General features: G+C 39.5%; 1 protein-coding gene across 1 annotated transcript in view; it reads right to left on the reverse strand.

Moving 5' to 3' along the window:
* LOC138746147 (tryptophan 5-hydroxylase 2-like) overlaps window positions 1-1,250 on the reverse strand; it is a 32,739-nt gene extending 31,489 nt beyond the window's left edge. Inside the window, exon 1 of the mRNA XM_069904052.1 lies at window positions 1,033-1,250. Within this exon, the coding sequence (XP_069760153.1) occupies window positions 1,033-1,104 (72 nt within the window). The 5' untranslated portion in view covers window positions 1,105-1,250. The remainder of the gene's footprint in view (window positions 1-1,032) is intronic.
* Between the last annotated feature and the right edge of the window lie 11,024 nt (window positions 1,251-12,274).

Genomic DNA, 12,274 nt, shown 5'->3' on the forward strand with positions numbered 1-12,274 from the left:
CAATGCACGAAACATTGAGTCCACCATTAGAATTTTTTTTACAAGTGTTAATAGCTTTACAAGTATTAATACTAACAAATATTACCCATGGCTCTCTTTCCCAGAAAATTCAGAAGTAAGAGAATGAGTTTGGGGAATACAAACACATAGTTTCCTGAAAGTGGAAACACAGGTAGACAAGATAATGAAGAAGGTGATTAGCCTTCATCGGTCAGTGCATTGAATACAACTGTTGGGACATCATGTAACAATTGTACAAAAGGTACAGAATGTTGGTGAGACCTCATTGGGAATATTGTGTACAGTTCTTGTTGCTATGTTGTTAAACTGGGAAAGGCACAGGAAAGGTTCACAAGGATGTCACGAGGATTAGAAATGCTGAGTTATAAGGAATGGTTGGAGAGACTGTGACTTTTTCCCCCCTGGAGCTTAGAAAGCTGAGCGGTGACCTTATAGCCATTTATAAAATCACAAGGGGCATAGATAAGGTGAACATCACCATTGTAAAAAAAAACTAGAGGGCAGAGATACAAAATGAAAGGAGAAAGATTTAAAGGGGACCTAAGGGATAACATTTTCATACAGAAGGTGGTGGGTTAGTGGAATGAGCTGCCAGAGGAAGTGGTAGAGGTGGATACAATTATGTTTAAAAGACATTTGGACAAGAATAGGGATGGGAATAGTTTAGCTGGATCTGTGCCAAATACAAGCAATGGGAAGCTCAAGTAGAAGATTTGGTGGGCACGGACAAGTTGGGCTGAAGGGTCTTTTTTCTGCACTGTACAGCAACTCTATGACTCTAAGCGATTGCAGTTTATATGTTCCAGACTGGTTATTCTATGAACTTATTTTCAGTAACTGTGGGGGGGGGAAGAACCCCAAGGCCCAAATTCAACCAAAAAAACTCTTCAATCACTGCACTAACATTAAGTGTCTCAGAGCTCAATCTTGTTTAAAATTGCACAATCAAATTTCAATAATTCATTCTTGAATTGAAAGGGACTGGGGAAAAATCCCTGTCTGGGCACTCACCTGATTTCCTTCCAATAAGGCTGAGTCCAGCGACATTCCCCTCTTTGCCCAATATTTGTTTCCAATCATCATCTTTGCAACGAGTTGAGAGAAAGAGGATCAAGAGTTGGAAATTTAAAAAAAAGTCGAGCGTATGGTTCGGTGAATCTGACTGGGTCCTGTCTTCTTTTTGTTCAGTTCTGGCCCCTTAAATAGGCTCCAGTGCTGATGGGCTGATAAGAGAGTCTGCTGTTCTGCGCATCTCGGAGACATCACGAAACCTGCTGCCTCTGCACCGCCCTCCAAGACTCCTTTCCATTGCATTTCCTGCTGCAAGTTTAAAGCACACTTTAACCCTGCGTTGTGGAGCCCGAGTTCAAAGCCCAATGAAACCTTGAAGGAGATCAAATTCAATGAAGCTTGCCCTGAGCAGGGGAGAGAGAAGCGTTCCGATCTTACAGGGGCTATTCGTGTTGGAAAGTGCATTGAAACTGGAGGATGTCTCAAACGTGGACAACGTTAAGTGGTTAAGGCCAAAGCTGAACAGTAATAATGCAAGATTTTCAACTGCATTTTCATTTAGCTTGTGTGATATTTGGAGGGTTTTTGGTCAAGAGGCTCACTTTTTAAACATCATTTTTCATAAAACATAGATTAGTGAGATGTCCCACTTCTTGCTCAGAGATTAAATGAAAGCTAGGTAGTCATGCTTTCGATATGCAATTATACTTTCGCTTCCTGCGGCGACCCAGACAGATTGCAGGATTAGTTCGACCCGGTTTATCTTTCACTTTTGTCCATTCATTCCTCCTGCCCAGGTGATCGCTAAATCTCTCGGTTTGATCATCAGTGAAGTAGCCTTTCATCTGGAAGTTGAACACTCGCGGTGATTCTAATGTATCCTTTCTCTTCAATGCTCTTAAAATTAAAGCCACGTTTGGTAATATTTGCTTACCCTATTCCTGTCCGATTTCATTCTGGTCCACAAAGCTAACCCATCATCTCTGTAATATTTTCTCCAGAGTTCGACACTAAACGTGTGGGTTTTTTTTTAATAGACCTGAATTATATTCATGGAAGTATAAAATAGACACCTTTGTGAGACACCTGGATTGGTGATAAATCAGACTTCCAGCACTCAGAATAACATTGGATCATTGAAAATTTCATTTGCTTGCATTAACAAAAATACTAAACATCTGTGGTTTAAATACTTTAAGTTATCAGTTGTTTGGTGAAGAAGTAAACATGCCTTGAGGAAATATGGGGAGTTATACAAGGTTGAAGGCTTACAAATATTCTACTTCTGACTCTCTACCATGTAATCAGGTTGGCAGGATTTGTGTCAAGCAGCGTGAGCAGATACTTTGAGTGGACTGTATGTGGATGGGGTGCCAGTCAAAAAGGTTGCTGGGAACAGAGATCCTGCACGCTATGATAACTTCTAGCTTACACTTCTTGATTGGCAGTCGGACTAATTGGGTAGTAAATGAACCTCATTTTAATGCATAACAATATTTCATCAAAATTGCGAGAAAAAGTTGGCTCGCAAATTGGAGCAGAGATCATAGAATGTGTTCACCACCACTGCTGATGTGGCGGTTTAAACTCAGACCAAAATGCGTCCTCAGGAGCTTCAGCTTTGTGGAAAATGGTAAATTCAAAACTGCGAGAAAAAGTGGGCTCGCAAATTGGAGTAGAGATCATAGAATGTGTTCACCACCACTGCTGATGTGGCGGTTTAAACTCAGACCAAAGTGCGTCCTCAGGAGCTTCAGCTTTGTGGAAAATGGTAAATTCAAAATTGCGAGAAAAAGTTGGCTCGCAAATTGGAGTAGAGATCATAGAATGTGTTCACCACCACTGCTGATGTGGCGGTTTAAACTCAGACCAAAGTGTGTCCTCAGGAGCTTTAGCTTTGTGGAAAATGGTAAATTCAAAATTGCGAGAAAAAGTTGGCTCGCAAATTGGAGTAGAGATCATAGAATGTGTTCACCACCACTGCTGATGTGGCGGTTTAAACTCAGACCAAAGTGCGTCCTCAGGAGCTTCAGCTTTATGGAAAATGGTAAATATTAGAGGAAGGACAATGTCGATTTTGTTCCTCCTTTTGATTTTTGAAGCCTTCACATGTGGCTTGAAGGAATCTGAAATGCAAGCCATCGCTCTCTAAAATAGAGGAGTAATATTCATTTCAAGTTGTAGTCCTCCAAAATTAAAGAGCAATATTTGAAATCTTTTCATAGTCAATAGATGTAAATAATGCAAAACATCTGACTTGTTAAATAAATGAATTACACTACAACAATAGTTGGAGTTTTAAAACATCCGTTTACAAAAAGCCCCCTGGTTTATTTATAGATGGAGCCAAAAAATAAACAGATCCTGGATATTTGAAACAGGCAGCATCAATGGAGAAAGGAGTTTTTCTGTTGTTGACTTTTTTATTTCAATCTAATTGCATCTAAATCAAAATCTTTGTGAACTGTGTCAAATGATCAAATGAATGCCTGGTTTGGGTTTTGCTCCTCTGAATTTGGATGGGTAAATGATCAAACAACTGTAAGTTATTTCAAACAAAGGCTCCTAGAGCAGACAGAAGAAAAAAGTTAAGAAAACAATGATTTTTGTCTTGTTCCTCTTTCTCCTCAGTCAATTGAACAAGAAATATCAGTGACCGATCACTCTTGAGAAACTAGCTTGTGGGTTCAATAACTTGAATTACAAACAACTTATGCTGCCAATGTCATTGGCATGTTTTTGGAGAAAAGAAGGTTGCACTGTTCAATGAGTTTATTTCATATATATATTATACTATGGACAGAAATTCTTACTTGCTGTGGCTGAACAGGTACTTCATGAAAAAAACTACAGTAGTGTGCATTAAATTTAAAATAACTATTGATATTCATTATTATTTGCTTCGTAACATTTACACTCTATTTTAATCTCATGTCATTTTGAAACCCCAAGATGTTCAGCATTAATGGGCAACAACCCTCATGGTGGAGGCAGATTCCTGCTATGAGGAACTGAAGAGACTTCAATCATAGGATTCAGCTGCATATAATTTGGGAATGTCCTGAATTGGAGCACGAGGAGAGGTGTTATGTGAGAGAAAAGCATGAGATATTCCTGCATTTAGAATCACTGAAGTGGTAATAATATGATTGGATCTGACAGAAGACCCCTTGAATGTTAGTCGCAATCGGCTAGATTATTTTAGGCTGAAAGCATTCATGTGCAAAATCAAATGCAGGATATTTTGGCAGCAACTAATCTTCCAAACTGATGGGAAAGAATATAACCTATGCGTTACACGTATAAACATGTTAATGCTATGTAATAATTGATAGCATCTTAGCACTAGGATTTATTTAAATCTTAATATTTTGCAGAGGAAATTATAGTAAACAGATAATTGATCTCTATATCTGTCCCAGATGAAGGTAAAAGCATGATTCATTCCACTGAACGTGATGTAAATATGTGATGTTGAGCTCACATTTATACTTGGGGAAAAATTGAAAAAAAAGTTGTGCAAGTGAGTATATAACTCTTTCAATCACTGGACAACTAGTCAAACGATCCTTAGTGGCAACCATGTTTCTGGATTAATAATAAACAGTCTGTTATAATCAACTAGAGATTAAATCCTATTATTACAAACGGGACAGTTACATTCATTTAATTTTATACATCTGTAATTTTAAAAAGTCTGATCATTATAATTGGTTAAACTACAAGAGTATTATAAAAAGGAAAATCTGACAGGCTTATCTGGTCTGGCCTTGAAATCCCCAATTCCAGATCTGATGAAAGCTTGCAAATCAACAACTTGTGGTATAGTTCAATACTGTACACAAAAATGCTGGAGAAACTTAGCAGATTACGCAGCGTCAAAAGGAAAGGTAATCTAACCAAAGTTTTGGGCTGAGCCCTTCGTCAACGTATGAGCAGAAAGCAGGGAGGCAGGCACCAGAATAAAAAGGTAGGGGAAGGATGGAAGAAGGGGTCAGAGGAAAAACACAGGCCAATGGGCAAAGGTAATAGGTGGACATCGGTGGGAAGATAAAAGAGAGAAAAGCTGAGGTGATGGATGATAGGGCGAGGGAGTAACTCTGAATCAAGGGGGAAAGGAGTGGGGAGCCAGAGGAATGGAAACAAGGGATAGGGAGAGAGAGGGAGGGGGTGGAAGAGGGGAGCGGCCTAAAAGAACCTGGAGAAGTCGATGCAAATGTGGGAAAGAGCCCAGGCGAAATACAAGATGGTCTTGGTTCGGCAGTGCATGTTGGCGTGGGAATGAAATGGTTGGCCGCTCGCAGTTCCCCGTTATTGCAGTGGAAAGAGAGAAAGAGATCATCCCCTCAGTACCGATATCTATGACTGCAAGAAATGCTACTCTTGTGACACACATCCTCCTTCACCACTATTTGGGGCCTCAAACAGTCCTTCCAAGTGACACAACACTTCACTTGTGAATCTGTAGAGGTTGACTACTGCATCCAGTGCTCCCGTTGTGGCCTCCTCTCCATCGGAGAGCACCTTGCTCTGTCCAATTTTCTATCTGTTACATCAGATCAGTTTTTCTCTCACCCGCAGTTCTGATCTGCATTTCACGGCTTCTTTAACTCTCTTTGTTTTATCACCATCTAACTGTGCTCATTAATTTATCATAATGACACAGGAAATGGTTGATCAAGCAGCATTTGTCAAAAGAGAAACAGGGAGTATCACAACTGTTCTAATGAAAAGTCCTTGAAATGAAATGTTGTTTCTCTTTCCAAAGGTACGATCTGGTCATCTGGGTTTTTCCTGTCATCTTTTGTTCTATTTCAGATTTCTAGTATCTTCATTGTTTTGGTTCTCATTCCTCTAGCAACCAGATAGCTTCAACAGCTTATCACCAGTGAAATCCTGTCAGAGATATTCCCTGTCTTAGCCATCCCTCCTCCAACCACTCCACAAATTAAATCTAACTTGCTAACTCTCCAACCAGATGGCATTAACATTGACTTCTCCATTTTCTGTTAGCCCCCTAAACCCTTCTCTCTCTCTTTCCCTATTCTTCTGTCTCCATTCCTCCAGCCCCCCCACCCCTTCCCTCTCATTCAGAGGTAATCCCCATCACTTCTCATCTTTCTTCCCCCCTCCCACCCAGATCCGCCTCTGACCTATTGACCTGTGCTCCTCTCACTGCCCTTTCTCCCTCCTCTCCTCCCCCTCCCCCCCACCTTTTAATTCAGGCGCCTGCCTACCTTTTGCTCATATCTTGATTAAGTATGGTGACCCAACTCATTGGTTAGCCTTTACCTCCTATAGATGCTGTGTGGTTTGCTGAGTTTTACCAGCGCTTTTGTCTATTGCGCTACAAATACACCATCTGCAGGTGTTCCTGTTTGACTTAGTTACCCTTTCCCAGTTCTACTTCTCTTTTCAGAAATATTATCTGATCTTTTGAATATTTCCAGCTTACTGTGTTTTATATTTATATTTTAAAAAAAAGCAGGAATTGCAGACCCGAGCAGGGGAAATGTAAAACGGAGAAATATTTCAAGTGCCAAGAGCATGATCCATCTTGGCTTCATCCTGGGATCTGCATCATCAATAATAGTCAGCCAAAGTCAATTCATTTCACTCAAAGTGATGTTAACAAATGTGTCTACCAGACATAACAAAAGCTAAAAGTCGGAATTGTGCAATACAGAAACGGGATCTTCGGCCCACCCTGCCTGTTCCAGCCTTTTTCAAGTCAAGTTTATTGTCATCTGATTGCACAAGTTCAACCCGACAAAACAGCTTTCTCTGGTCCTCAGTGCAAAACAGACAGACGAACAATACACATTCAGGACAAGTATTTATACATACAAATAAATAATTAAATATTTTTTTTCATCAATATGAGTGTGAGCAGTTCCTTTGGTCATTCACCATTCTCACTCCCCATGGGAAGAAGCTGTTCCTCAGCCTGGTGGTGCTGGCTCTGATAGGCTTGCAGCTTCTCAGCTGTTTTATTCTGTTCAGAAACATTGTGATGAGCATATCTCTTTCTTCTAAAGTTATAGCCAACACAAAGGAAAGCCAGCATCACTTGCAATGAGAGTGAAACGTGAAAGTCTGCAGATGCTATGATGTAGTCAAAACACAGAAATGCTGGAGGAACTCAGCTGGTCTCTTAGCGTCCATAGAAGGTAAAGACTCATTACTGACATTTCAATCCAGAGCCCTTCCTCAAGCTGGGCAGCAGCAAGTCACTTATGTATGGGGTGTCTCTCTTTGGCTTGGCTTCGCGGACGAAGATTTATGGAGGGGGTAAAAAGTCCACGTCAGCTGCAGGCTCGTTTGTGGCTGACAAGTCCGATGCGGGACAGGCAGACACGGTTGCAGCGGTTGCAGGGGAAAATTGGTGGGTTGGGGTTGGGTTTTTCCTCCTTTGCCTTTTGTCAGTGGGTGTGGTAAACCACTATATGTATGTATTTATTTATTCGTCTGGGAACACCCCTTGGCCGACTGTACCTGTGGCCCATCCCACAGGCTCCTGAATAAAGGTGACTGTGCCTCAGCCCCTCTTCAGTTGTGGACAGTGGTTTCTTCATTCTATTGCTAATAAAATCCTATCAGTTTTGCTCAATTTCAGTCTTTTGATTCATTGATGGTGCATCATGGGGCTGCTTTGTTTACGAAATCTAGTGCAGAGGCTCCAATGAAATGCTTTGAATCTTCGGACTGGAATAAAAGACATGATTAAAAAAAAATAATCCCTTCACAGATAAAACTCACTGAAGACCCCCTTCCCTCCACCCCGTCCCACCAATCAACGTGATCTACTGGGATCATGGTCTGAAGAGGGCACACAAAATCATCAAGGACCCCTTCCATCCCCCACGCGGCATCTTTCAGCTGCTCCCATCAGGGAAGAGGTACAGGAGTATCAGAGCCAGCACCACCAGGCTGAGGAGCAGCTTCTTCCCAGGTTGTCCAATAATTATGAAAATTTTGCTCCCTATGGAAATATTTTTGGCAGTGCATCGTGCCTGATCGCACCCAAACTGTTCAGTTCATTTTGTTCACAAATAACGGACATTTACCCTGCATTCTGGGCTTCTTTATATTGGAAAGAATTTTTTTTTAAAAACACAGCCCATTCTGGATCTCTTTTCTCCACTTCGGTCAGTGACAAAGCTAGCAGTTCATAATAGAGATTAAACAAAAAGAAAATTTAAAAGAACCAATGCTCTGTTCAGATTTAGACATGTAACAGATCTTAAGCTAAAAGTGATTGATTTTACAGTTAATTATGATGCATCAGATAAAAAGCTTGCGCTCGAATGCGAACACAAATGAATTATTAATCATCAGAAACGATACAAATAAATGTTCATTCTTTTATTTTTGTAATGGGAGTAATGTACGTGCATTTGTAAATCATGAAGAACAATAACTCCCTGCCAAATTACCTCCCAAAGTAAATGATAAATTTGCCAAAGCATGAGGTTATAATGAATACTGCTTTCTGCAATGGAATATATAATTTTAGTCCAGAATATTGTAGATTTATTTGATCACATGCAAAAGAAAAAATTGATGCAATATCAATGTAACTTTATAGACATAATGTAGAAACAACAATGAACGTTATCAGGGCCAGCATTTTCTGGTGGGAAAATGGTTCTGATGCCACCATTTTTAATAAAAGAAATAATTTCCTTACAAATGGCAGGGAATACGTCATAGTTTTACTAGAATGCTACACAATAAATCTCAAACTAATAAAAAATGGAAGAAAGGGCAGATTTCACAAACAGCTGAACAAAATAAATGTAAGGTATAAATAGAAAGATTATGCCGATTTGTGCTAATTTCCTGGGAAACAGGAAATTAAAACCATAGCAGAGAGTGGTCTCCTGATAATTGCCTTTACAAACTCAATAGATTTCCTGGTAATTTATGGAGTAAATGTTTTCTTTGAAATAAGGCAAATCATCATTTGAAAAAAGGCTTTAAACGTTGTATATGATCATGGAAATGCCTTCGCTATCTCATTGTAATAACATGGTATATGAAACCACAGAATTTCAGATTGCTGAAGAAATTCCGCTTGAGAAATGATTTCAGATCTAAAAGACATGCAAATTATAGCGCGGGGGAGAAAATATTTACTCTAGGTGTTTGTGCACGCTTCTGAAAGAGCACATTTGGTGCTAAAATTTATTCTCCACTTTAGTTTTGCTTTGTGGCTCATAATTCCACGTTATTCAAGCAAAGCATGCCTTAATAGCTTTAACCAGCTAAAAATAAGCTCTGAATATATTTTGCTCAATCAGAAATTGGTAACAACTTTTGAACCAATTGACAGTTCAATACAAGTTTTGTTTATCCTTTGGTTCATGCCATTCCATCCTCTGTGATTTTAAAAAAAGTTACAAGACTGGAGAGAGGGAAAAGTACCTATAGATCAGTGGTCCTTTTTTTTCCCCCATCACATATCACCTTAAGAAATCCCTTACCAACCATGGAGCGCCAATAGGTGCCATAGGTGTTCTGTGGTTACTTAAAGTTGTATGTGAGTGGAAAGAAATGTGTGTGTGTGTGATCACCTTGTACCATTCAATCTGATATTTTTCCCATGGACTTGAAGTGCTATATTATTGCAGAGTTAGATCAAAATATTCTACTGAAAAACTTACCTCTTAAGAACATAGTGACATGATCTTGGGGAAAAAAATGTTAAACTGCAAGAAGGATTAAGATATGAGAAAAAGATTAAAATATAATCATTATGGAAATACACCCAGTTCAAATTCAACGCTTTGATCAGAGTTGAAGAATTATGGTACTACAGGCTCAGTTAATGCAATTAGCACTAGTTTTGAGAAGATTGATCATAAAGTTGTGCTAGACTAAAATGGGCCCTGTTGTCCTCAATGTCCATGGCAACCTTTTTTGCCCATTTACAATTCAATTTTCCTGCATTTGGTCTGTAACTAACTATGCTTTGTCCATGAAACAAATAAAGATCAAGTGTTATATTAAAGACTAAGAAAATGACTCATAAATGGTCCCCACAGCATTTGAGATCTTATCCCTGAATTACCAATTGAATAACAAATCTTTTCCAAGTTCAAACATAGTATCTCTCAGCCACTAAGGAAACCAAGCAGTCTTTCCAGGTGCACCACTGATTCACTTGCACAGCTTTAATCTAGTGTATTGCATTTAATGTTTACGATGTAATCTCATCTACACAGGGAAAAAAAACAAAGTTTCAATGAGAACCACAAAAACTATAGATCAAACGATGAGTTGCTGTAGGAACCTCAGCAGATCAGACAACAACCAAGGATCATAAAGGATCCTTTATTGGGTAACTGCGCAACAAAGCACCTGTGTCAGTGCAGAGAGCTACCCTGTTGCCTGCCATTTTAATTCTCCAATCATATTTCCACTCTGCCCAATTTATTTTGTAACCTCAGGTACTGTTAGAATGATGGCCAATGCAAGCTTGAGGAACAGAAATCAGCTTCTGGGCTCAATATCGAGTTCTACAATTTCAGCCTGTTTCACTCGTCCATCCAAGATATTGGATCAGATTCTTTATTTCCCCTGAATAACCTGCCAGGGATGACTTCCAGTTCTGTATTTTACAACTCCCAACATGTAATTGTTCGCATTCTCTCTGTTCCCTTTAAATTGTTGATTGTGTACCTTTCTGCCCCCATTTTATCCCCAAGGTTATCCCATCAACCTCCCTTCAGTTTAATGAGTTTCTTTAGTCTCCTTCCAAATTCTGATATAGGGCCTAAGGCATGAAATGTCAGCTCTGCTTTTCTTCTTGATTGTGGTATGGCCTACTGAGCATTTCCTGTTTCTAATTTACACCCTTCCCAGTGTGGCAACTTGATCTGCACCTCACTATTTCAAATAGTCTTACCAGTAAAAGTTGCAACTTAGCTTGCGAACTCTTACATTCTCTGCCTGACCAAGTTATATGCCTTCTTCTTTACTTTTTTATCCAAGTTACAACTTCCAAGGAAGTGAACCCGAAAGTCTCTCTGTTCAAATATTTTGTAGCACCCCATCATTAATTAGGTATTTGTTCTACCCCTATTTGAATTCCCAAAATGCATCAGTTTGCACTTGTTGGGATTAAATTCCATCTGCCACAAGGTTCCACCCAAATTTCCATCTTCCCCAACTATCCACAAAAATGTCATCAGCTAACTTGCTATTACCTCTGACTTTCACATCCAAATCTTTAATATACATGATACGCAACAAAGGTCCCAGTATCATTCCCCACGGTACACCACTGATCAGACGTCCTTCCAACACCAAGCCCATTTTGGATCCACCTCATTTTGTGCCTTAACATTCTGGTCTAGCAAAGGCTTTACTTAAATTTATATTGATATCCATTGCCCTGCCTTCATCAATCATCCTAGTTACCTTCTTAAAATCTCAAATTAATGAAGCAGGATTTTTCCCAAAGCCACACTGATTATCCATGATCAGTCTCTGCCTTTCCAAATGTATACAAATCCAATGCCTTTAGGATTTTCTCCCATTATTTACTACTGACATAAGGCTCTCTGGAACCTGGCTACCTTGCTAATTGTTTTCTCATATAAATGATTAAGGTTAGTTATAACTCACCTGTGGCTAACAAAAATCTCTATCTGATCCCATTATCTCCCACCTTGCATCCCATAGTAACATGGGTTTGCTCTTATCTAGCTTTTATACATCCCATGATATCAAACACCTCCTCCTTAATACTGACCTTCTTCATCTATCCATGAACTCATCATCATCTCTTTGGGAAATATGGATTCAGTTTAGACCTGGTTCTACCCTTTGGTCCCCAGGTGATCCACTCTTTTCCCAAACTATCCTCTTGCTCCTGCATGTGTCTGCCAATTCTCTTTAATCCTATTTCAAGGATATTTCATTGCCCCTTTATGAGTTTCTCACTTATGTTCTTTCCTACACACTATATTTCTTGAGAGACTGTCCTGATCCAAGTTGCTAATACTTTCCATATTTTTCTCTTTTATTCATGATCAATCCCTTGTCATCCAAGATTTCCTCATTTTGACAAATTCCCCTTTCACTGTTACTGGAACATGCTCATCCATAAATTCTAACTCGTTATCTTGTAAAGGATTCCCACTTGTCAACTGTTCTTTAACCCACTCTCATCTACTTTCAATCTACTTTCGACAGATCCTCTCTCATCCTGTTGAAATCAGCGTTCCCAATTCAA

This window comes from Narcine bancroftii, chromosome 11, assembly GCF_036971445.1.
Source record: "Narcine bancroftii isolate sNarBan1 chromosome 11, sNarBan1.hap1, whole genome shotgun sequence".
Taxonomy (NCBI): domain Eukaryota; kingdom Metazoa; phylum Chordata; class Chondrichthyes; order Torpediniformes; family Narcinidae; genus Narcine; species Narcine bancroftii.